The sequence below is a fragment of the Silurus meridionalis genome, chromosome 23 (genome assembly GCF_014805685.1).
Source record: "Silurus meridionalis isolate SWU-2019-XX chromosome 23, ASM1480568v1, whole genome shotgun sequence".
Classification (NCBI taxonomy): Eukaryota; Metazoa; Chordata; class Actinopteri; order Siluriformes; family Siluridae; genus Silurus; species Silurus meridionalis.
Genome location: NC_060906.1, coordinates 9,836,439 through 9,860,137, shown reverse-complemented (window position 1 = coordinate 9,860,137; position 23,699 = coordinate 9,836,439). Strand labels below are relative to the sequence as shown.

The 23,699-nt window shown below is 37.6% G+C and overlaps 1 protein-coding gene across 2 annotated transcripts; it reads right to left on the bottom strand.

Moving 5' to 3' along the window:
- Nucleotides 1–549: 549 nt before the first annotated feature.
- Nucleotides 550–9,610, bottom strand: LOC124377453. 2 transcript variants are annotated; one of them, XM_046836942.1, is made up of 4 exons: nucleotides 9,335–9,610; nucleotides 7,257–7,426; nucleotides 7,039–7,159; nucleotides 550–1,632 (listed from the first exon to the last, which is right to left on the bottom strand). In XM_046836942.1, exons 2-4 carry the CDS (start codon nucleotides 7,423–7,425, stop codon nucleotides 1,104–1,106), a joined length of 819 nt encoding a protein of 272 aa, XP_046692898.1. In that variant the 5' UTR covers nucleotide 7,426; nucleotides 9,335–9,610; the 3' UTR covers nucleotides 550–1,103. The 2 variants fall into 2 exon arrangements, with proteins under 2 accessions (XP_046692898.1, XP_046692899.1); XM_046836943.1 differs by having other exon boundaries at nucleotides 9,497–9,503.
- Between the last annotated feature and the right edge of the window lie 14,089 nt (nucleotides 9,611–23,699).

Here is a 23,699-nt window from a genome sequence, read left to right as displayed (position 1 = left end):
GTATTGCGATTGATAGCAAATTTCTACATTCACTGTTTTCTGTTTTACACACCATTCTTGTCTGCTGTGTGAGATAATCCCAGAAGATGTATGTAGATATAAATCTGCCACTGACAACCATGTCACTGAAGCTCTTGATCTGTACTGACAAGATTTAATGCTTTGTGCTGCTGCCACATGACTGATAATAGGTCGATAACTGAATAAATGTGTGGGTGTAGAGATGTTCCTAATAAAGTCGAATGTGATTGTGTATATCCAGGAAATACACTCACTGAACACTTTATTAGGAACACCAGAGTCATTACCAATCTTACCGGATTACATCCAGTAGAACGCAGTATGAAAGCGCATATGAGACATCTACAGGAAGCACACATTTCCAAATCGTGAATTGCATTGAATCTCAAGAAACTCAGAGGCATGATTCCATCAATGTTCTAATTTTGTCAGTTTTATCAGGTTTGCCATCAGTGCGTTTTATACACACCGAAGTCCATAAATATTAGGACACTTGCCGATTTGTTTTTGTGTTATCTGTGTACCACAGTACATCAAAGTTGGAAAAAAAATGCACATACATGGAGGAAGTACAGCAATATGCAATGCTGTTAATGAAGCCTGATGCCTGGAGCCCATATTCAACATTAGATGCCATAATTCTGCTCCAGAGTTAATTTTTTGTTGTCACAATCTGCCCAGTACCAATTGTTTACACAATGTTTTAAACCTGTTGTATTTAATCTGGTAAGGTATTCTACAAGCAAAGTAAATAAGCACAATTGCAGCACTCATACATTACAAAAGGAGTTTAAAATGGAAAAAAAACCTGCAGTGAGCAGAACTGGATGTGTTTTAATACTGATGGTATTTTTAGGTTACAGATTTTGCAACATTTTTTGAGATTAGACCTAATGTAGTAGTGTAACCTGTTACATAAATGGGAATAATGTATTCCCTGGACTTTATTAAATGTCTAGGTATACATGACCTTTTTGACCTTGAGGGCATTTGACTGAGATCCATAAAGAAATCCAATATATTTTGGCTAAAATACAAAAAGCAGTTTTTCACAGGTTTCAGGTGAAGTATGCAGGAGTGTGTTAGTGAGCAATATGTGTGTCTTTGGAGTTATTTGAGAATATCTCTCTGATGCTCAACTCTCTGTCACACAAAGGCTGTCCTCTGTGGCGTATGTATCGGGCTTTGCGTGCCTCCGCGAGTGCCTGAACAAAATTAGGCAGAGTGTGAACCATCCTTAACTGACCATCAGGTCCGTGGAGGTCAGTGAGTGGAGAAAGAGGAGAAGAGTAGGATATTGTTGCATTCATTTCTTCTTTTCTTTCTATCTGATCTTTTTCTTTTTGACTATCATCTGAACGAAATCCTTGTTCTTCCACTGCTGTCCTTCGTCCCTCCCTCCCTCCAGCCCTGTGTTTCTTATTCTGTCTATCTCTATCTTCCTTCTTGTTCTCTCTCTCTGTAGTGGCTGGAGGAAGCATGCTTCGGGGCTGTGATTTGAGGTCTGGCAGACATACAGGCACTGTAGCGTTATCAGCCCTGTTTTCACCATTATTGAGAAAGTCCTGAACACGAGCCTGCAGAGAACAGATGGACTGCGGCTTTCCAGACCTACAAAGAGAGAAAGGAATAAAGTCACTTGTCATTGTAGAAGCATTCCCTAATCAACTGAATGCAATAAAGCTTTTTTTTAAATAAAGCCCAAAGAAAAATTCAATAATAGCCTCTAGGAAGCGAGTTCTTGAATTGCATCATGCTGAATGCAAAACTGAAAAAGGAGAACTTCTGAAACAAGCTGATGAAAATCCATGATTGACACTTATATAATCTCTGCAAGTGTGTGCATTTCCCTTTGGTAGTTTTCAAGCATCTGGAGCTGCTGATCCTCTTTCAGTGATACACTCAAGCCTTTCAGCCTCAAAACCTCTTTTCCTTGCCAACATGCCATTTTGAGAACACTGAAAGACAGGTTTAGGGTGTCGTTTAGCTAAAAGATTTGTTTTAAACATCCATTTGTCGGACCTACTTGTAATTAAGTGGCAATCAAATTTAGCACCAGGCATGGATTGAATCTGAAATAAAGAACTATCGGATAACAGGTGCTTCCAAAAGGGCTTGAAAAGTTCCTTAAGGAATCTGCCGCAGCCACCGTTCACTGAATTAAACCCAACCACAAGAGTCTCTACATTCTGCATCCTCTACATCTACAGTCTCAAACACTGTTACTCATGAACCTTAGTAGAAATAAGCTCTAGCTCTGAGGTGATTTGGCAAAGGTACAACATTCTGGAAATGTTGATGTATGAGAAACATCCTTGGAGTTCTGAGATTTGTCTGTGCAATGGGTGTGCAAAAACTTTTGAACATTAAAGATTTTAGGAGAGGAATGACCTGAAAAAAAAAATCAAGAATCATGAATTTAAGTTCCGGTTATGGTAAAATTAAAATAAAAAAAAAAAAGCATCTGGAAGTCACTGAGGTGATCCTAAAACTGAAATTGCAGGATCGCATATACCACCCACTGACAGGAACTGGTCTACCACAGTCCATGATTCTGTTATGAAAGCGAAAACTGGTCTTGAGTCTCTAATACAATGGAAAACGTGAATATTCCATGAATATGGCCTGACTGTGTGCTACCTGACTGGATCACAACAAAGCCTCCATCTGCCGCATCCACAGGTCTGCACTCATCGGATCAATGAGCCTGGAACAATTAGCAGATCAGGATAATTTTTGGAACAACCTTCTACACCTTATTGTCATCATTAGCTACAGCAAGTAGCAAATAAGACAGTTAAAGACGTAGTTATTATGCTGCCGCTCTGCCACAGAGCGAACTGGCTCTCTCATTTAGATGCATTTAATTTGCAAAATGAATGGAATTATCTTTATGCTTCGGCTTTTTTTTTTTCTTTTTTTACATTCTCCATTTAACTGACACTGTTTCCCAACATGCAATGAACATTAGGACTAATCAGCCTGGTTTCCTTTTGTGGCCTCCTGCAACACATATACACCAATCAGGCGTAACATTATGGCATTATAACATTCTGAGCGGTGAAGTGAGTAACACTGATTATCTCTTCATCATGGCACCTGTTAGTGTGAGGAATTTATTAGGCAGCAAGTAAACATTTTGTCCTCAAAGTTGACGTGTTGGAAGCAGGAAAAATGGGTGAGCGTAAGGATTTGAGCGAGTTTGACAAGGGACAAATTTTGACATCTAGACGACTGGGTCTCCAAAACTGCAGCTCTCGTGTGATGTTCCTGGTCTGCAGTGGTCAGTGCCTATCAAAAGTGATCCAAGGAAGGAACAGTGGTGAACTGGCGACAGGGTCACGGGTGACCGAGGCTCATTGATGCATGTGGGGAGTGAAGGCTGTTGTTCTGTGAGCTGGCTGTAATTCAGCAGGAGTGTGGCCTATGACTGTGAAAGCAAGTATGTTTGAATAAGTTGTGTGCATGATTATTTGAATACATCCTGTTAACCTTTTGAGGCACCGTATACACATTGTGCCCTACATTCACACTCAATGAGAAAATATAAAAAAAAAAAAAGGCACATCTCGAAATAGGTTATGCAGAGAGAAGCACTATCATAGTGTATGCATCAGAATTGTGTATCAGACCAAAACAAAAAGTCTGCAGCCTGGGGCTTTTAATGATGCTTCGATTATGCTGTATTAAAAATTCATATTTTAGCAGATGCTTTTATCCACATCACTTTTCCTCCTTCTAAAGAGTTAAACAAATATCCATTCATTAATCTATGTGCTGATATCTATGTGAAATATGAGTGTAAAAGAGAAGGAGTGAAGTGCAGTTGGAAAAGAAAAAGCCTGAGGAAGAAATGAAGAAGAGGAGCAAGAAAGGGGGAGGTGAGAGAATGATGAATGATAAGAGCTGAAGAGGAGTAGAGATGACAGAGATAGAGAAGCTGATGAAAGTACTTTGATAGCGAAGGAGAGCAGGGAAAGGGAGGGAGGAACGCTGAAATGGTGTTAGATGCAGAAACATCACTTGTGATGAGATGCTGAGATGTTCCCATAAGCCCTAATTGGCATAGAGAGAAGAAACTGTGAGGATGGCCTCTAGTCCACAAAGAAAGAAAGAGAGAAAGAATAAAGTGGGGATAATTTAGGATGTGTTACATTTTGAGAAAATATAGAATGGATGGTCAAATGTGGACGATATAAAATTTCAATCCATTTCTTTTTTTTTTTTTTTGTCTTTCAACATTTTTTAATGCATTTAACTTAGTAGTGCTTTTCCTCTCATTGATTCTTACTGTGTGTGTGTCTGCGTGTGTGTGTGTGTGTGTGTGTGTGTGTGTTGTCTCAATATCAAATTTAGTAGTGCAAATATCCAAGGAAATCCCAACATACACAACAGAATACATTTGTACATTTAGACTCCCACACACTCAGACACTCACAACTCTCAACCATAATAACTAGAGCAGGAGATATAATATATCCACGACACACACATCCACATAGCACAAAGCAAATCACATAGACCTTACACACACAGGTGCTTGCATCCTCCCACTCTTATAACACAGCACACCATCACCTACCTGTGATGCCTGCAATTGCCTGAAAGTGGTATTATAGCTAGGGTCTTCCTATTCCATACACACACACACACACACACACACACACACACACACACACACACACACACACACAGCAACAACCTTTCAAACCACTTCAAACGAACTGTATTTTTATATAACAGTTCATCAAACAGTGCTTCTATTTGCAGGTGCTTTTAGTACTCCACAATCACCACATTGTAGCTGTGGACTGTCATGAGAATGCATCATATCTACCTTATTATGAAACCAATTCGACTCGCTGGGTAAAGACAAACAAGCATCATTTAAAGATTTTAGCCCAAAATTTTACATTTATGAAATTTGCACATTCTGTTACGCAATGCGACTTATCTCATATATACAAGTGAGCAGTGGCAGCTTGATTGTGTGGGGATCTGAACTCATGACCATCCGATTAGATGTCCCACTGAGCTACTGCATCCTAATCTCACCACGGAGTACAGCGTTACGGTCTAAGGAGTGTGAGCATTCCAGAACAGTAATTAAGGGATACAAATTAGATTTTACAAATGAGATCAGATCTGAGAATTGATTCTCATTGCATAAGGTGTCATTAAGATGTTGCTATAATGACTTTCAATAAACAGCCTTTTTGAGCATTTTGTTTTGACCTCATTTTTTAATTTTTCCTAAGATAGATTTGTAGCTGGATTTGTAAAGTTGTTATCTGACAAATCTGTAATATATTCTGATGCATGTGCTATATACTGTATAAATTCATCCCTTTATCAAACTACTATAATTGCCTTATCCTCATCTGCAGGGATTCAGACACTATACCGTTAGCACTGGTGGGAGAAAGCACCCCTAGATTCATATCTTTTTGGAAAGTGGGAGGATGTTGGAGAGCCTGGAGGAAAACCCACTCAAACATGAGAAGAGTATGTATAACTCTACACAGACAATAACCTAAATGCAGGATTAAACTGGTTTTACCTAAATAGATGATTTGATGTACTTTTGGAATCTTTCAAGCTGTTAGATTCTGTCAAAATTATAGCATTGTATATACTGCCCACAGAAATGTTATATTTCTTTGGAAACTTCTTTGTGTACTGCACATAACTTTCATTACATTCATAATCTATATTAAGGTACGCTGCAATCAGGTAGTGTGTTGTGAATTGATATAAAAAAAAATACAAAAGTAAAAGTGAGATACATCTGATTTTAATATTTCAGATTAGATAAGATTTGATTAGATTAGATTAGATTAAATTTGATTAGATTAGGGTACAATTACATAAATACTTCATAAACATGTATTAGCCTCTGATTGGTATGTGCTTTTAGAGCATCCTATTCCACATGTACTCTCCATTTGATGTCATAATAACCTCCACTCTTCTGAGAAGTTGTTTCACTAGATTTTAAAGTGTGCTTGTGGAGATTTGTGCTTATTCTGCTACAAGTGTGTTAGTAAAGTCTGGTACTGATGTAGGTAAGGTGAGGAGGCCTGGGGTGCAGTTAGCATTCATATTCATCCCAAAAGGTGTTCAATAGGGTTTAGAGCTGTGTAGCAGGAGATCTTCCACTCCAACCCACGTAAACTATATCTCCATAGAGCTGGCTTTGTGCACAAAGTTTGGAACAGTTTTGGTTCTCTTAGTTCAAGTGAAGGGAAAATTGAATGCTATCACATTTAACAACTATGTGCTCCAACTTTGTGGTAGAAATTTGGGGAAGAACCACACATGACTGAAAAAAATCAGGTGCGATTACTTTTGTTTAAATTGTGTATATCTGTATATCTTTGTAACTTAGATTTACTCTGTAATTTTACCTACACCATGTTACTTAACATTACATGCATTGTTTCATCAATTTCTCATTTAACCAGCTGGTAAGTTTAAAAATATAATTTTATAAATTTAGTATTGGGTTACGAGTGTTGCATCGGCCTGCGAGCAAACATTTTGCGCCATATGGCTATTTTTCGTGGGCAAGTACGAACGAGACTCTCAAGTGATGCGTAGAAAGCAGAGTCACGCATTGCCTAGGTCTCTGAACAGCACTCGTAAAAGCAGCATCTTGTAACCGCGTGTTCTTTGTTGAGTTGTGACCGCTATTGTTCATTCATAGACATTTTGCGCTGCATTGTAAAGTTAACAGTACTGTATAGTATCATGACAATGGTCCCCAAGATAATTAAGAAGTCGGGAAGAAGAAGGAGATGATTACGGTAGAAATGAAAAAATTAATTATTGCGAAGCTTGATCAAGGTATGCAGACCTTGCAAAACTGTACAATTGTACAACATCTACAATCTACAATTTCTCTTCTAAATAGATGCTTATAAATTAAATAGATGGTTATAAGTAGCAAATACTTACACATTTAAAGTCTCAGGGAGCAAAAATATTAACTTAGCAGACCATAACTGTTGTCCTCACCTATGCTTGTTAGGTGCCTGGATTATGGGTAATCGAGTCTTGTTATAGGACACAGCAGAGTGCCCAGGATCCTGATCAGAGGTTCGGGATCCCACAGGGTTTAAGCCTCTCCACTGGTTCCCTTAAATAATTCAAGTTAAAAACAATTTAACATGTGAGATGTAGAGAATTTCTGCTTTTAACAGTCAGATCAAATATATAAGCATTAATTTACACACCTGTCTTAAGAGTGATGAGATGACGGTGTAGTGCATGCTGCTCTCGAGTCAGAATGTTCAGATGATAGCGTTTGACCTCATCAAGACTTTGGAACTTATGAGCCAGCCTGGCTTCAGCCCTTCTCTCCTCTCTCCTCAGGGCCTCGCTTGGCCACACTGTATGCTGCATGCTTTACCAACACACACACACACACACACACACACACACACACACACACACACAATTATCATAGATACGACTTTATGACTAGAGTGAACCTTAAGCAGACTTTTCCCCATCAGGAAAGTTCAAATATATTCAAAATATAAAAAATTGGTGGTGACTTGACATTTTTAGTTATTTGGTAAACAAAGAAAACAAAGGAAACCATCATTTGCACAATAAAACTTTTCAAATATAATTTTGTTTTCTATATAAAACATACAAAACACTATGAAAATAATACATATTTAGAGCTGACACTTGTGTATCTCAGATTTTAGGCAATGGTTTGTAAAAAAAAAAATAAATGGTGGTGCAAGGAAGCAAACTACATGTATTAATCATTGAATGCCTCCATTATCTCAATTTCAGCAAGGAAGAAACAGTACTTATTGCCTGTTAGGGTTTCGACAGTGAGGAATGCGAGTGAATAAAGCAAACTGGCACCTCGGCAATTAATCTTTTCCTCTTGCATCAGCCTTATTAACTTGTAATCCTTTAAAAATAAACTTTGAACTTTGCTCAGGTTGTAGTGGGATCGTTTATTGGTTCAGGTTACATTCTGACCCAAACTCTAGTTCAGATATATACCGATCAGGCATAAGTTTATGGCTATTGATCAGGCTTAACAATATTTCCACCTGCCTAATATTGTGTTGGTTCCCCTTTTGCTGCCAAAACAGTCTTGACCGGTCGAGCATTAACAGCATTAACTTCTTCACCAATTTGAGCTACAGTGGCTCATTTATTAAATCGGACCACACGGACCAGCCTTCACTCCCCACATGCATTAATGCTGCCCATAACCCTGTCTCCGGTTCACCACTGTTCCTTCCTTGGACCACTGACCACTGCAGACCGGGAACAGCCCACAATATCTGCAGTTTGGAGATGTTTTGGAAATATTCTGATTCATCAAGTATGGACATGAGGAGGACTTCAGGGACCTCAAACATCTGCTCCTCAATGTGGTCAAGACTAAGTATATAGTGGTGGACTACAGGAGGAAATGACCACGACCCACCCCATTACCCTCATGGTTCAGGAAGTTGAGCAACAAGCTGGACTAAAAGATCAACTCAGAGGCTACATTGCAACAATATGCTAGGGAGGGAGCATCAAAACTGAATCAAATAAGCTCAACAACCCGATAAAGAAGGTTGATTCGGTCCTGGACTGCTCACTGTACATTTTTTAAGGTAGTGGTGGTGGAAAAGAGGACCCTCAATAAACTCATAAACATTCTGAACAATTAACAACACCCCCCTCCATGACCTTTAGTGGAAGACTCATTCAGCATGGCTGCAGAGAAGAGCAGTGCAGAGGGTAATTTGTACCAGCAGCGATTACAATGTACTACATCTCAGTGGTGTGTTGGGACAGTAAACTGCTCTGAGCCAGTCTTAGGATCAGCTCAACATAGATATTTACAATGATATGCATTACCACAATAATGCCATTTCCTCTTCTTTTGTTACACTGCTTACAATGTTCACTTTGAGTAAAGTGTTGCCACTTTAATTTACCTCAAGTCTGTTGTTTTATCAGCCATTTGTTTCCAATTGAGGGTGATGGTCTTGAAGGTTGAATGTTGGTTTTCAGAAATTTTGATACCAAATTTGCAGTGATTGTGGACCAAGTTACAATACATTTCTTAATAAGGGGTGTAAAATACTTGTATGCACTGTGTTAACATTTGTTAAAAGGAACACGATGAGGAAGAACATGTCTCGACTTGTAGCATTCCTAACCCTCTTTAACCTTTGTCCTGTCTATGAGACATACCTATGAAGTCAGATGCTGCTTAAACTGAACGTCATTTTAAGTTTAAAATCCATATTAGAGCTTCTGAAATACTACATTGTTTAGAACTTACCTTAAAGTTGGATATAATCCTGAAATCCTGGTTTATGTAAAAAAATAAAAATCCAGATGTGTGCTTGGCCTAAATAATTAATGCTTGCTTGTGTCTGTAAACGTCTGTGTAAAAAAACTTTTCTCTTAAATGTTAAAATATCCACTGGCATGTAGAACTTACAAAGTAAGCACTCTTCCAGTCCTACCCATCAGAGTCTCCAAAAATGGCAAAGAATTTGAAAGAAACAAATGAAAACTCTCTCATTTCTGGTACAAGTTACTAACATGGTGATCATCGAATGTTTGCACTTGTAGTCCCCCAAGTCCTCTACCACTAAGTGGGTTACCAAGGGCAACCAAGGCACTGGGTAAGAAAATGTGACCAGGATCTCCATAGCTACCAGAAAACTTTTCTAGTGATTCTGTGCTTGGTCGATTAAAGCAAACTTCAATACTTTTATAATTTGATGTCATCATTTTTGGACTCATCAAATCTTCTGGTATTATCAGACATTCAGAAAAACTTTTTTTAACATAATTTTGAGCATTAATGATAATTGATGAATGAGACAAGGGTGATGTGTTTACAAACTCCATCTAAAGCATGTTCATGCATGTAGATTAGAATAAACGTTATTGTCATTGTGCAAGGTACATGTACAGAGCCAATGAAATGCAGTTAGCATCTAACCAGAAGTGCATAAGTGGCCTATTTACAATAAATAAATACAGGGGTGAGGGTGATTAATGTACAGAAGGTAATAATATAATAATATATGTGTGTGTGTGTGTGTGTGTGTGTGTGTGTGTGTGTGTATATACATATATATATATATATATATATATATATATATATATATATATATATATATATATATATATATATATATATATATATATATATATATATATACACACACATATATTATTAGCTTATTACCTTCTGTACATTAATACATGTATTTTGACATTGCATGAGGATCAGCTGTTCATCATAGATATTTTATCTCCTACACATGTGTTTTCTAACTTACAGTCATGTCCAGAGCAAGAATAACTGTATGCTATGGTAGACTCATACAGTCTCATCAACTGTATATCTAATTTAAGTCCTGCACACAGTCTTATATGTAATGTGATCTTCTTTGTTGGCATTTGGTTTTAACTGAAAGTTTCACTTATGATCGAAGTGTAGTGAAGTATAATAAAATATTTAATAAATAGGATGTCTATAGTATGTAAAGTTTATCACTGTGCCTAACACCTCAAAAAAAAAAAAAAAAAAACACAGAGAAATGCCTCAGGCTAATTTAAAATAGAAATCTGATCAATTTAGGTCAGCTTTGTAAATGGCAAACTTTCCAGTCCCAGGTGACTTTATGGAGAAAGAGACCTGAAGAAATGAATCACTGTGCAGTAGTGTTTAGTCATGTCGAGCTTGGCTTTAGAATTAACCTGAGATTTATAGAACACAGAAATAGACCTGAATAGAGAAAGGAGTGAAAATCGATTTAATGTCTATTGGTGTAGAAATCAGACGAGAGAACTTTGTTTTGACATTTTTTAAAGTTGGTAAATTGGGACATTTGTAATGTTTTTGCAGTGTAAAATAGTGTTGTGTTATAACCCATGTACATTTTCTTAATCTGCTGTTTTGAATGATGTGTGTTGGTAGTAAACCTTTCTTTTTTTTATCGAATATATAAGAAGCATTAGATTTTTTGTGTAGTCTCTCAGTATACACACAAAATTGACTTAATTTGGACACTGTATTGTTTAAAGACTACAATCACACTCTTGATATCACCCAAATGAGACTGGCTCCTCTCAAGGTTTCTTCCTCATAACATCTAAGGGAGTTTTTCCTTGCCACAGTCACCATGGCTGTTCATCAGGGATAAATACACATCATTCACCTTAACTGTTAAATTCTGTAAAGCTGCGTTGAGACAATGTCCACTGTGAAACATGCTATAGAAATAAACTTGACCTGACTTGACACTTAAGCATAAGGTTCATATCTACTTTTTGAATATTGTATTCAATATTTGATCTCCATCTGCTGTTTTAATAACCTTCAGTCCTCACTGATGTTTCACTAGATTTTGGAGTGTGCTTGTTGATATTTGTGCTCATTCAGCCACAATAGTGTTAGTAAAATCAGGTACTGATGTAGGTGAGGTGAGGAGGCCTGGGGTGCAGGCAGCATTCACATTCACCCCAAAAGTGTTCAGTAGGGTTAAGGTTAGAGATCTATAGGATGCCACTCACGATCTTCCTCTCTAACCTATGTAAACCATATCTTCATGAAGCTGGCTTTCTGTGTCAGGGGCATTGTCATGCTGGAGCAGGTTTGGGGATATTAGTACAGGTAAAGGCAACATTTTATTTTACTGGATAAAAAGACATCCAATGGCTGGATAAGTCCCAATACTTTTGTCCATATACAGGAGTCTATCTGTTTTCTTATCGATTTGAGGAGCACAACCTTTTAGCACATGCCTACAGCAATAAAACATTCTATTTTCTATTTCTAAATCTCTATTTCTCCCACTTTCTCCCTTTCCATTTTTTCACAATGTCTATCTCTCACTCCCTCTGCAACTAATCCTCATTTGCTAAGTTTGATAAAAAGGCATGCATGTATGCTCTTTTATGATGTACATCTCTAATGCAGAATCCTAATTTATGGACAAACTTGCACTATCACACACCAGCAGCCTTAACAAAAAAAAAAAAAAAAACAAGGACCATAAGAGAATACAATAAGAAAAATTGGGTCAGATGGTTCTAAATGTCGCTTGCTGCTGTCGCTTTACTCTTTTTTTTTTTTTTTGCACTCGATGTTCTCTTGAATTTAGTTTAGTTTAATATAAATAAACCTGCTACAGACCCTTTTGCCATTTGAGCATAAATATTTTATCAGCTCTGCCTGTCTGGCTAGCATTAGCTGATTAGCATGTGAAGACAAATGTGTGCCACGATTATACTCCTGTGATGCTTTGAAAAGTATTTAGTTAAGACAGGGGTCACCAACCTCTTTGAACTGAGAGCTACTTCTTGGGTACCGATTAATGTGAAGGGCTACCAGTTTGATACACACAGTTTTCAGTTTGATCTGAAATAACACATTTGCTCAATTTACCTTTTATTATATGTTATCAATAATAATTAATGATGTTCATTTATGTGAAGACACTAATCATGTTAATGATTTCTCATAATAATTATCAAAAAAGTATGAAACAGCTATTTTTGGAAAAGGCCCGCGGGCTACTCATGTGGTCCTTGCAGGCTACCTGGTGCCCGTGGGCACCACGTTGGTGACCCCTGAGTTAAGGTATGGGTGCACTTATCCAACAAGGTTCTTTATTCAAACAAAAATGTAGCCTTTAGCTTGAATTTTGTTGTTTGCTGTACAACTTTGAGGTGATTATGATGGAAATGTCCTAGTTGTGTACTTTAAAGGTACACCAATGCATTTTGACCACGAAATAATGGTCTACAAATCTCAAAAATGACAAACTGAGTTTCTGATTTGCTTAGACTCTGAGCTTTGTTGTTCATTTCGAAATGATATAAAACCAATTACCAGTACATATGCAATTTATTTTAACCCTGTATGTGAACAGAGACAAAAAACTGACAACCTACTATGCTATAAGAATCACATCTACATACCTGTATAGGTATTAAAAAGTGGTTTAGGGCTTGTCTAATGTTCACCTCTCTTTCCTATTTGACATATTTAGCTCTAAGCTAAATTAATTAAATGAAAAGCTGTTAGATAAATAATTAATTGTGCTTGCGTGTGCGTGTGTGCGAGAGAGAGTGTGCACATGCACAAGTGTGTTTGTCTTTTAGAGCAGGCGTGAGTGACACGCATGAGTAAAGCCCATTAAGTTCTCATTTTAGGCCATCAGTCTAAATCTCTCATTGAAGACAAAGATGGCCCCTCCCTCCATCTGCTTGCTGTAAATCTTAACAACTACTTTAAGTTGCCATTAAGCAATGGCATTCTAAAAATGCTTTATAACCATTTCTGTGTTTGCAAAGTGTATTTATGATGAAGTTACAATTAGCGAATTTGGCAGACGCCCTTATCCAGAGCAACTTACAATTACCTCCTTCATACAACTGAGAAGCTATAGGGTTAAGGGCCTTACTCAGAGGCCCAAGAGTGGCCGCTTGGTGTAGCTGGGATTAGAATTTACAACCTTCGGATTCAAAAGTGCGACTTTCCCTAAATTAATATCTAATAATGACACATGATCTCTGAAAAAAAAACCATCTCACACACACACACACACACACACACACACACACACACACACACACACACACACACACACACAGTGTATGGTAGATATTTCCAAAAAGGTTAAATCCCTTCTCTGTTTGTTAAACGATGTCAGGTCAACAACACAGATGCAGTGCAGCTGGGAATATCTAACTAGAGAATTGGCACAGTGTCAGAGTCCCTCACTCACAGCTCAAACAGCATGAAGTTGAGCTCTGCATTAGAAGCACTAGAACAAAAACAGGAATATCAGTAGGTACCTAAAGTATTTTCCAATTTCCTATGCAATATAAAAAAAATAATTGCCATGCTGTTCATCTTAAAAGTTGCAAGTGTAACTGGAAAAAAATCTCTTTCTAAAATTTCTCCTCACAGATTGATCAATCAGTCAGGAATTTACACCCCTATCCCATATTTATTTTCACTCCTAGCTCCTCTTTCAGGTCTTGGGTAGCATTTTACAGCTCTATGCTCTGACTTTCACTTTTGAAAGTTTCTCATAATAAGATATGTATTATTTTGGGATAATGTGTAAGAATGACTATCATTATCAAACCTCATTACACTCAAGTGATGCACAAAGCACCGTCCCCCTTATCACTCCCTCTGTCCTGGGGGGTGGTTAAGTTGGGAATGAGATGAGATTGAGGTGGAGAAATTCTTGCCAATGATGTCCAAATCAGGAAAAAAGGTGTCAGCAGAGTCTGACCTGCAGAGCAAGGATCTCAATTGAAACCAGCAGCACCCAGATGAGCTGCAGCTCTATAATGAGCTTCATGATCTCCAGAGAGGCTCTTCCCTATTAATGAATACAGCCCACTATAAAAAGAGTCAGGTACACTTGGGAGAAAGCTGGGAGGCCAAATCAAGCAGAGTGATTCTCATTTTAGATGAGAGAATGGTGGCATAAGCTTGTGCTATATGGTAGAAAAGTTGAAGGAGTCCAAAAGAAAGGTATCAAGTTTATGGTCAGGGGAACCGTGTTGTTTATTGTTTTTGAGACACAATCATGTTCCTTTCGTTTGGACAGTAAATGATCGAACAGAAGAACTTGTATAAGACAGAAAAAAGAAGAGAAGATGTTAGCAGACCGCCTCACCTCCACAGTCAAACAAGCTTAATGGTTTGGGGTTATTTTGGAGCACGGAAGGTTGGAGAAAGTAAAATTGAACCAACATGGCTACCTTTCTATATTTCAACTCCATCTGGACTGTGATTAATTAAAACCAACCTCGCACTGAAGCACAAGTCCAAAGTCTGTGTTATTTAGAAAGCAGTCAGCTAGAGCATGGCTTGCCCAGTCCTTATCCTACTGAACTGCTTTATTTTCAATGAAAATAAAGTGTAACAACTGTCCAGCTGTAACAACTGTTTATTTACTTAATTAGTTCCATATAAACAAAAGGAACATACGTGAACATACAAAACGATAAAGGACTAGGTGTTTGAAACTTTTGGAAGGCACTATAATTTACTCTGATAATATTTTTACAATCCTAAACCTGTTCAGAATTTGTGAGTAACAGTGAAAGATATATTATAAAATCCAAAAAGCAGTTTTGTTTTTATAAGGATCATATTGGTAACAGCAATATTCCACAATCTTAACATCCTGAGCAGATGATACCTCAAACCTGTGATCTTTAAAAAGATTTAAAATAACCTTTTTTTTTGTAAAAAAAAAAAAAAAAATCCATTAAAATTTATGTTTCTATAGAATATGATTTATTCATCCATGCTAGCAGATTTCCAGAATTCAGCCTAAGCAACATCTAACAATTTTTCTCAGACTGCCACACATTATGCAAATAACTAAGTAAATAATGCAAATTCATGGTTTTCTTTTTTTCAGGCTTTCACATGATCTTTCTTTCACTGCCTTTTTTCTCTCTTAGATCGTTCAGCTTTTTATTTTTTGCACTCTCAATTTAAATCCTCATACAGTAGTATAGTGTGGAGTGTTGTTTAGCTTTGTGTGTCACATCATGTGTATTTCCTGAGTATTCACATACTAACATGCAATAATTCGTTCCAAAGGCCTGGCAAAACACAAATATAAATCCCACCTACTGGTGGCGGGCCCTGCAATTTGATACCTGGGCCTTCAGTGAGGACTTACCCGACTTAATCCACCTCTTAATGCCACCATTATCACGTCGCATTATAGAAACCATCAATACAGTACAAAAACGAAATATAACAACGCGTGGCATTACAGAGAGAAAGGCATTTCACATATGGAGGGTGAATACCATTTTACTAAAGCAAGCCCACAACTGTGGCGCAGTTCAGAATCAATATTTGTCTAATAGCATGACAAAAACATTTTAAAAAGTAAATAAAATACATCATACTCACCAGAGATGCATAGTCATAATGTGCACCGCTCCTCAGAGGCTGTAAGTCAGTGGTACCGCTGGTATTCACTGGTCTGGAAGTGGTGAACAAACCCTTTCCAGGGCTGAGACAAGCTAGCTAGCTTCTCATGATGTCCAGCTTTTCTTGAAAATGGATTTTTAAGTATGTCCGAGACCAAATCAATTTCTCTTTGTCCGTCAGCCATTGTGGGCATAGAAATGTCTAACTCAGTTGTAGTAATGTGTGCAGATTGGTACAAAGGTGTTTTGCCAGGTGAACTTGGCTGTAACAGTTTCCCTCTGACCAACCAATCAGGGGATGGAAAAATCAGCCAGCTAGCTGCCCTGTGAGGCGAATTTAAACTCTGAATGGTTAAAGAAACAGTCTAATTGCTAATAAAGACTGAGATATAAAGGCCAGCAGGACAGACTCTGAAGGCCCTGGGCAGATTAGATTGACATGGCAGCACATAGAGGCTGAAATCCAATTGGAAAAAAAATCTAACATCCACATACACGTACTGGAAGCAGTGCAGTGCAGCCAAGAGAAACGCTACGCTATGTTTCATGGAACAAATATTAGAATTTAGGTTGCTTCTCGTCAGAGCCCACCACTGCCACCTATCTACATACACACATTACGGGACCCATGGGTATCCTCAACATGCACTGTATCCTACATCTTTAAACACAGTTGAGATTTGCTAATACAGTGCATCTGGAAAGTATTCACAGCGCTTCACTTGTTCCACATTTTTTGTTATAGCCTTATTTCAAAATGGAAAAAATCGAAAAAATTAAAAACGAAAAAATCACATGTACATAAGTACTTACAACCTTTGCTCAATACTTTGTTGAAGCACATTTGTCACCAATTACAGCCTCAAGTCTTTTTGAGTTTGATGCTACAAGCTTGGTTCACCTATTTTTGGGCAGTTTTTCCAATTCTTCTTTGCAGAACCTTTCAAACTCCATCAGATTGGATTTTGAGCACCAGTGCACAGCCATTTTCTGATCTCTCCAGAGATGTTCAATCGGGTTCAAGTCTGGGCTCCGGCTGGGCCACTCAAGGGCATTTACAGAGTGATCCCATAGCCACTCCTTTGTTATTTTGGCTGTGTGCTTAGGGTTCTTGTCCTGTTGAAAGAGTAACCTTGGTCCCAGTCTGAGGTCCAGAGTGCTCTGGAGCAGGTTTTCATTAAAAATCTCAAGTGCTGTGAATACTTTCCAGATGCACTGTAAAACAAGACAATGCTAACTGGATACTGCATCCATTACAATAGCATGACTTCGTAGTAGAAAAGTTCGGGTGCTGAACGGGGCTGCCTGCAGTCTAGACCTTTCACCATTTAAAAACATTTTGTGCATTATGAAATGAAAACACAACAAAGGACACCCAGGACTGTTGAGCAGCTAAAACCCTGTATCAGACATATATGGGACAACATTCCTCTCTCAAAACTTCAGCAACTGGTCTCCTCAGTTCCCAGATGTATACAGACAGAATGAGTTATGCTATGCTGTGGTAAACATGTCCCTGTCCCAAATATTTTGAGACCTGTTGTGGCCATCAAATTCTTATTAACCTTATTTCTTAATTAAAATAGCATACATTCTCAGTTTTTTTTTCTATGTTCTTTTGTGAATAAAATGTGGGTTTATAAGATTTGAAAATCATTGCATTGCATTGTTTATATTTACATTTTACGTAGTGTCCCAACCTTTTTGGAATTAGAGTTATAAATAGTCCTGTTTAGTAATCCATCCACGTATACATTACGTACAGCTTTTCAGCTCTGAGGAGTAGTAGGGGGGAAAAAAGTATTATTATTATTATTATTATTATTATTATTATTATTATTACAAATAATAAAAAAAATTATGATAAAATGATTTTTGGGTCAGACTGAAGAGCAAACGTGAGAAATGCATATCAGAGAAACTAATTACAGTGAATCGGTCAAACAATAACATTATACTGTACATAAATTGTAGTAAAATACTGTATGCATTACAAACAGTAAGTACTAATAGTAAAGAACATATACAAAAGACAGTCTCCTTGTATAGATTAAGCAAGATTTATTTGTTAAGGACCATATCACTTGTCTTTCATGTCAGAAACCTGGCATTTGGGTCACATACATCTTCATTCATCGTCCACACCAGACCAGAGTGCTGACAAAAAATGCTGGTCTTACACACAGCAATAGATACACAAGACACAACACACTTTACTCTGATGACTTTTATTATTGGGAACAAGAACAAAGTTGGCACTTTTGCTGTGCCAATTGTGTGGACAAACTGAGCAGACACGAACACACTCAGATTTGCTGAGATGACACAGTTAAACACATTTGCCCCATTCCGTCAAATGACACAGCCTGGAGAGAACACTACCAGCTTTTCCTCGACTCACTAGCTTTTTGCTCTGCCATGCGTTAGCTTCCATATCAGAGTAATTAAAATGAAATTCAAAACAAAGCCCCTCAAACACCCACCTCCAAAATAAACATAAATATTATACAGTATTTCTATCATAGTAAAATATATATGGTACTTAATATAAGTTACTATTGTTTTTTATATAGACGGAGCTCCTTGTATAAAAGAAGCATTGAAGATTGGTCAGAGCTTCCTGCCTGTCACAAAGCCTGACATTTGGGTTACAGGCATACTCTATACACTCGTACAGAAAAAAACAAGCTGGTATGAAACAGATCCATTACATACAGTGCATATGGGTCTAAATTTGTGCTAATTCAGATAGAGTGTCCAACAGGTGTGTTTAAGATGAGTAGAAATGTGACCATATCAGAGGCTGGTGAGTGGGTGTACTCACTATTAAGGATATGAAATAAAGAGAGACAGTACTAGACAAGACTAGTACTAAGTTTTTAATACACCTACTCAATGCCATTTTTATTACTAACACTATTTGACACCTTGATATTCATCATAACTAGGAAATGACATTTTAGGAATCGTCCAATGGCATTAATGTGTTATTGAAGCCATATATAGTTCATATTTTGGGTACTTTCAAGTCAATAATGCTTTTCCAATGAAGCTCACGTATATGCAAAATATATATTTTTTAGATACAAATCAAATAGTTCAAATATACTATATGGACAAAAGTTGGTGAACACCTGAGCATAAGATTGGAATGTGCTTTTTGGAATTTTGGGAGTTTTGTGCTCATTCATCCACAATGGCTTTAATAAAGTCAGGTACTGATTTAGAATGAGGAGTCCTAGGGAGCAGTCAGCAGTGCACAGTGCATTGTCATGCTGGTACAGGTTTGGGTCTCCTAGTTCAAATTAAAGGAACATTTTATGCTACCAAAGACATCCAAAGACATCCTATACAACTGTGTGTCTCCCGATTTAAGGTAACATTTAGGAAAAGAACCACATATGGCTGGAAAAGTCAGGTGTTCCAATACTTTTGTCCATATAGTGTATTCCTAAAAGTTTGTATATTTTATATATTATATATTATAATTTTTATTTTAGAAATAGATTCATAAATAGGTAACTTGTAGAAAGAGAATACTACAATGACTTTAAAATGATGAAAATCCATATTTGGACTGTATTAGTTTCCCTATGATACATCCATATGATTATTAACATTAACTAACGTGGGACAGGTGTGTTTCTAGCAGGTTTATATTCCACTAATCCGCTGACATTCAAGTCACTTTAAAGAGCTTCGATTACACTTCTTGACCTTGAATTTGTTTGCAATTTATAATCATTATATTATGACATGCATATAAAGTGAAGCCTTCAAAGTGAAGACTGCAATATATTAGATCAATCATAGTATTTATTTTATTCGATGTGCGCCCTTTTCATTAACTTTTGGATTTTTTTTTGCTCTTTTAATGGGCCCTCAGTGAATACAATAAAGAGCTGAAGTCCAAAGCAAATGCCTGAAGTAATTAAATGACAACCCGGTAAGTGGAAGCTACGTATCTAACTGACCTTTATAGGACAAGTGAAAAACAAACAAACAACCCAAAAAAAATCCAAAATCGCATCTGTAATAGACCAAATTAGCGGATGCTCTCGGTTAATAGACCTTAAAAATTAAAAATTTCAAAAAATGCTCTCATACAAATCTCCTGATCAGCCAGAGGTGAAACACATCATCACAAATCCCTTTAATAAATAAATAACTAAACAAACAAATGAATAAATATACAGATAAATAAATATAGATAATAAATAAATAAATGCTAATGAACACTGCAAATACTCAAATGTTTGTTCTAAATCCATAGCGGATATGATATAAATTGGATATAATGTAAATTAGATATAATATAAATATTGTATGTGTGTGTGTGTGTGTGTGTGTGTGTGTGTGTGTGTGTGTGTGTGTGTAAAAGCAGTATTACTACAGGAATAGGGCCCTTATATAGATCAGGACCCCTATGTGATACTGAGTGTCACCTCTTAATACAGCTGTCTCAGAGACACGTGCACTTCCTACGGAGCGGCAGTACACGGTCAGAACCATAGGACAATGCTGACCATGCTCTCTCTCTCTCTCTCTCTCTCTTTGGTAAAGGTAACAATTCTACCTGCATATCTGAGATCTGTAACAAAACTCAGTTTAATATATAGTGCACTAATAAAGGGAGGCTTATTAATATGTATATTGTATGTTTTGTACTGCTGAAACCCCGTGACTCACTGCAGTAGGCGAATCTTCTATAACAAAACAATAAACGTGTACATGAGTAACACCCATATTGTAGTTTGTATTTTATAGGGAATAAGGAGGGGTATATTAGTGTGTGGGTGTGCATGTGCATGTGGTGTTAGGTGCAATGCAGTCATGGATCATGCTATAGATCTGTGCACTTTAGTCTCTATTTCGGTCATCAGTAAGTATCTCATAATACAGCTCACACGCATGCTCATCTTGCATACACACTCTCTCTGGCATGTGCAGGTCAACCCAAGGTCACTTCTTCGCTTTTACCACCAGTTATTTTATTAATTAAAATATCTCTTCTTAGTTTTTTATTGCATATTGCTTATTCCTTTGGATCATATTGTGTTGGCTGAAATGCAGCTGCAGCAGAGACACTATGAGTTATTCTGAGTGAGCAGCAAGCTGAATCTGTAGCTTTGGCATGACAAAGTCTTTAGATATTTTTTTTAGATTCAGAATCAAGTTTCCATCCTTACTGCAGCACTCTGAATGCATGAGAGAGAGAGGAACAGATTGAGCAGGAGGTATGAGAGGAATCAGTAATCGATAATTATTTAAAAATGACCAAAAAAGTGCCAAGTGTTAATCTATTTGTGTATGTGTGTATGTGTGTGTTGGTCTAAATCTCTACAGCTGTCAGATTTAGTTTTGGGCTCTGTGCTTTTTCCTCTGCGGCACCTCTTTTCTCTCTTCCCAGCGTCATCAACTGCAGACAAGCAGAGCAAAGAGACTCTCTGACATATGTGCCTGTGCATTTGCATGCATGTGTGTTTGTGCACTGATAGGAAACTATAATAACTATAACTATAAATTCCAGAGATTTGAACCTAACTTGTCTTTATTCTGTAGCTTTTGGTTTCCTGTGCTATTCTGAGCAGCCACTGAGTCCTGATTCCAGCATGTAAAAGATATGGAACTTAGATAATTCAAAGAGCTTTGCACTTGGTCTGTAATTACAATAACAGTGCAGAACATTGCAAATGAATGCATTATGCCAGTGTTTTATGCTTCCTCACAAACTTCAGCAATGCAGAAAAAGAGGGAGCAAACATAGGAAAAAGCAAGAAAGAGAGGGTTAAAGAAAAAAAGGAGGAAAAGAGAGATGAGCAAAAGAAAAGAAGAGAAGAGAAGACGAAATTTGAGGCAGAAATGGAATGGGTAGAATAGATAAAAGAGAGGAGAGGAGAGCAGGTGAGGACAGGAGAAAACAAGACAGAAGAAAATTGAACAGAAGAGACAGGAGAGAAAAAGAGAGGGGGTTAGTGGGCACTGATACTTAATCTGGCCAAAACCAAAAATGTCATTTTCCAAAAAAAGGCCAGATGTCAGGAAAAGACACCTGTTCCCTCTGGGAAACACAGCCCTAGAGCAGTCCTTACACTATGACTATCTACGACTACAAAAAATAATTGTTGTTTTTGTCTATTGCACTGAATGGATGTGTGGTCTGGGATTGACTCAGGAAACATAACTAAACTAGAGGGATAAACTTCCCACAGAGCCCTTGAATGCAGACATCTTTGGAAATTTAGAAGAAGAGCTTTTATTTGTCTCATATACACTACAGCTCAGTGAAATTCTTCTCTTCACATATCCCAGTAATTTTTAGGTACCTGGGTCAGAACACTAGGTCAGCAATGATACTGGAGCACAAGGACGATACCAAGGATTGAACCCTCGCGCTTCTGATCAGTAACTCAGAGTCTTAACCACTAAACTACCACCTCCCCAGTTAAAAAAAAAAAAAGTTTCAAGAATAACACGAACCAACACACAGGCGGCAGTATTAAATCAATTCCCATTGATTATAACTGGGTAAAAAAAACTGCAACATTATAAATCAAGCCACAAAAACACACTACAGCATGAAACACAGGAGCTCGACCGTAAAAATCTTGTCTGTCAGCTGGTCTTGAGACTTACCAATACAGAACAATCTCAGTTCCAAATCCAGTCCACATATGACTGCTATCTGATTCTAAACTGAGAGCATAAATTAGCGTAATATCTCTTCACTGCCAGAGATATAAAGCAGAGACAAATCCTGACTAGGTACAGGCTAAGTACGCACAGTCTTGCTATGGAGAAGGGTAGACTCAGGGGAACATGGGTGCTCAGAAAACAGGGACTGTGTGTGGTGTGTACGAGCAGTGCAATTAAGACAGGGATCCAGTTTCCTCCCTCACCACGAGAAAAATCTAAAAAAAAAAGATCTTTTCTAAAAGGATTGCACAAAAATTTTAATGTCTATACCCTTTTGCTGTAAAGAAACCAAACCCCTTTTTTAGGAGAAGACTCTGTAAGTTTTTCTGTGTGTTTCTCTGAGAGAGGCCTCTCTTTCTCCAATATTGGTCATGGTTTAGTTCTTCCAAATGAACTACTCTCTCTCACACACACCTGTGTGGATGGCAAGCATTTGGCTGAAGTGTGAAAAGGAACTTTATCAGGAAGGTTTGGCTTCAGTAGTGTTGTTGTTGCTGCTGTTGCTGTTTTGAACCTGATTAGTAAAATGCTGTATTGATCAGCATTCTGTCTGATCTATCAGCTAAAAAATATACATTCATATTCAAAGAAAAATTGAGTTCTCTTACCCTCCTCCCTCTGTGTGAATTTCAGAGGTCAAAGTAGCCAGTAGCCACACACGCATCCATCCACCCTATAAATGACATCACATGCACAAGCTTTGTTAATACCATATTTCACTACAGTGTCTGAACAGTTCTAAAACCCGGTCTCTGCACAAAATCAGATCACACATTGTTCAAATACTCATAACCTTTCTTCTCCTTCAACCAGTTTTATTACACACGTCTCTCCCGAGAGGCGCTAACACTCCTGAGCGTGCTCAGAACCCCCAAACAGTTGCAGTCGCTACTCTTCTTTGTGACCTGTAACCTAAAACTCTCCCCAGTCAGCTTTAAAGGTGAAGTGGGGATAAAACAAGGCATGTTGTGGAAAGAAGGGATCATAATAGGCCTAATCAGATACCTTCT

Excerpts from the sequence above, each read along its gene's own strand:
- LOC124377453 (XM_046836942.1), bottom strand. The coding sequence starts at position 7,425 with ATGCAGCATACAGTGTGGCCAAGCGAGGCCCTGAGGAGAGAGGAGAGA. Across the intron at positions 7,160-7,256 it reads TCTCATCACTCTTAAGACAG|GGAACCAGTGGAGAGGCTTA; the intron begins GTGTGTAAATTA and ends GAATTATTTAAG. Across the intron at positions 1,633-7,038 it reads CAGGCACCTAACAAGCATAG|GTCTGGAAAGCCGCAGTCCA; the intron begins GTGAGGACAACA and ends CTCTCTTTGTAG.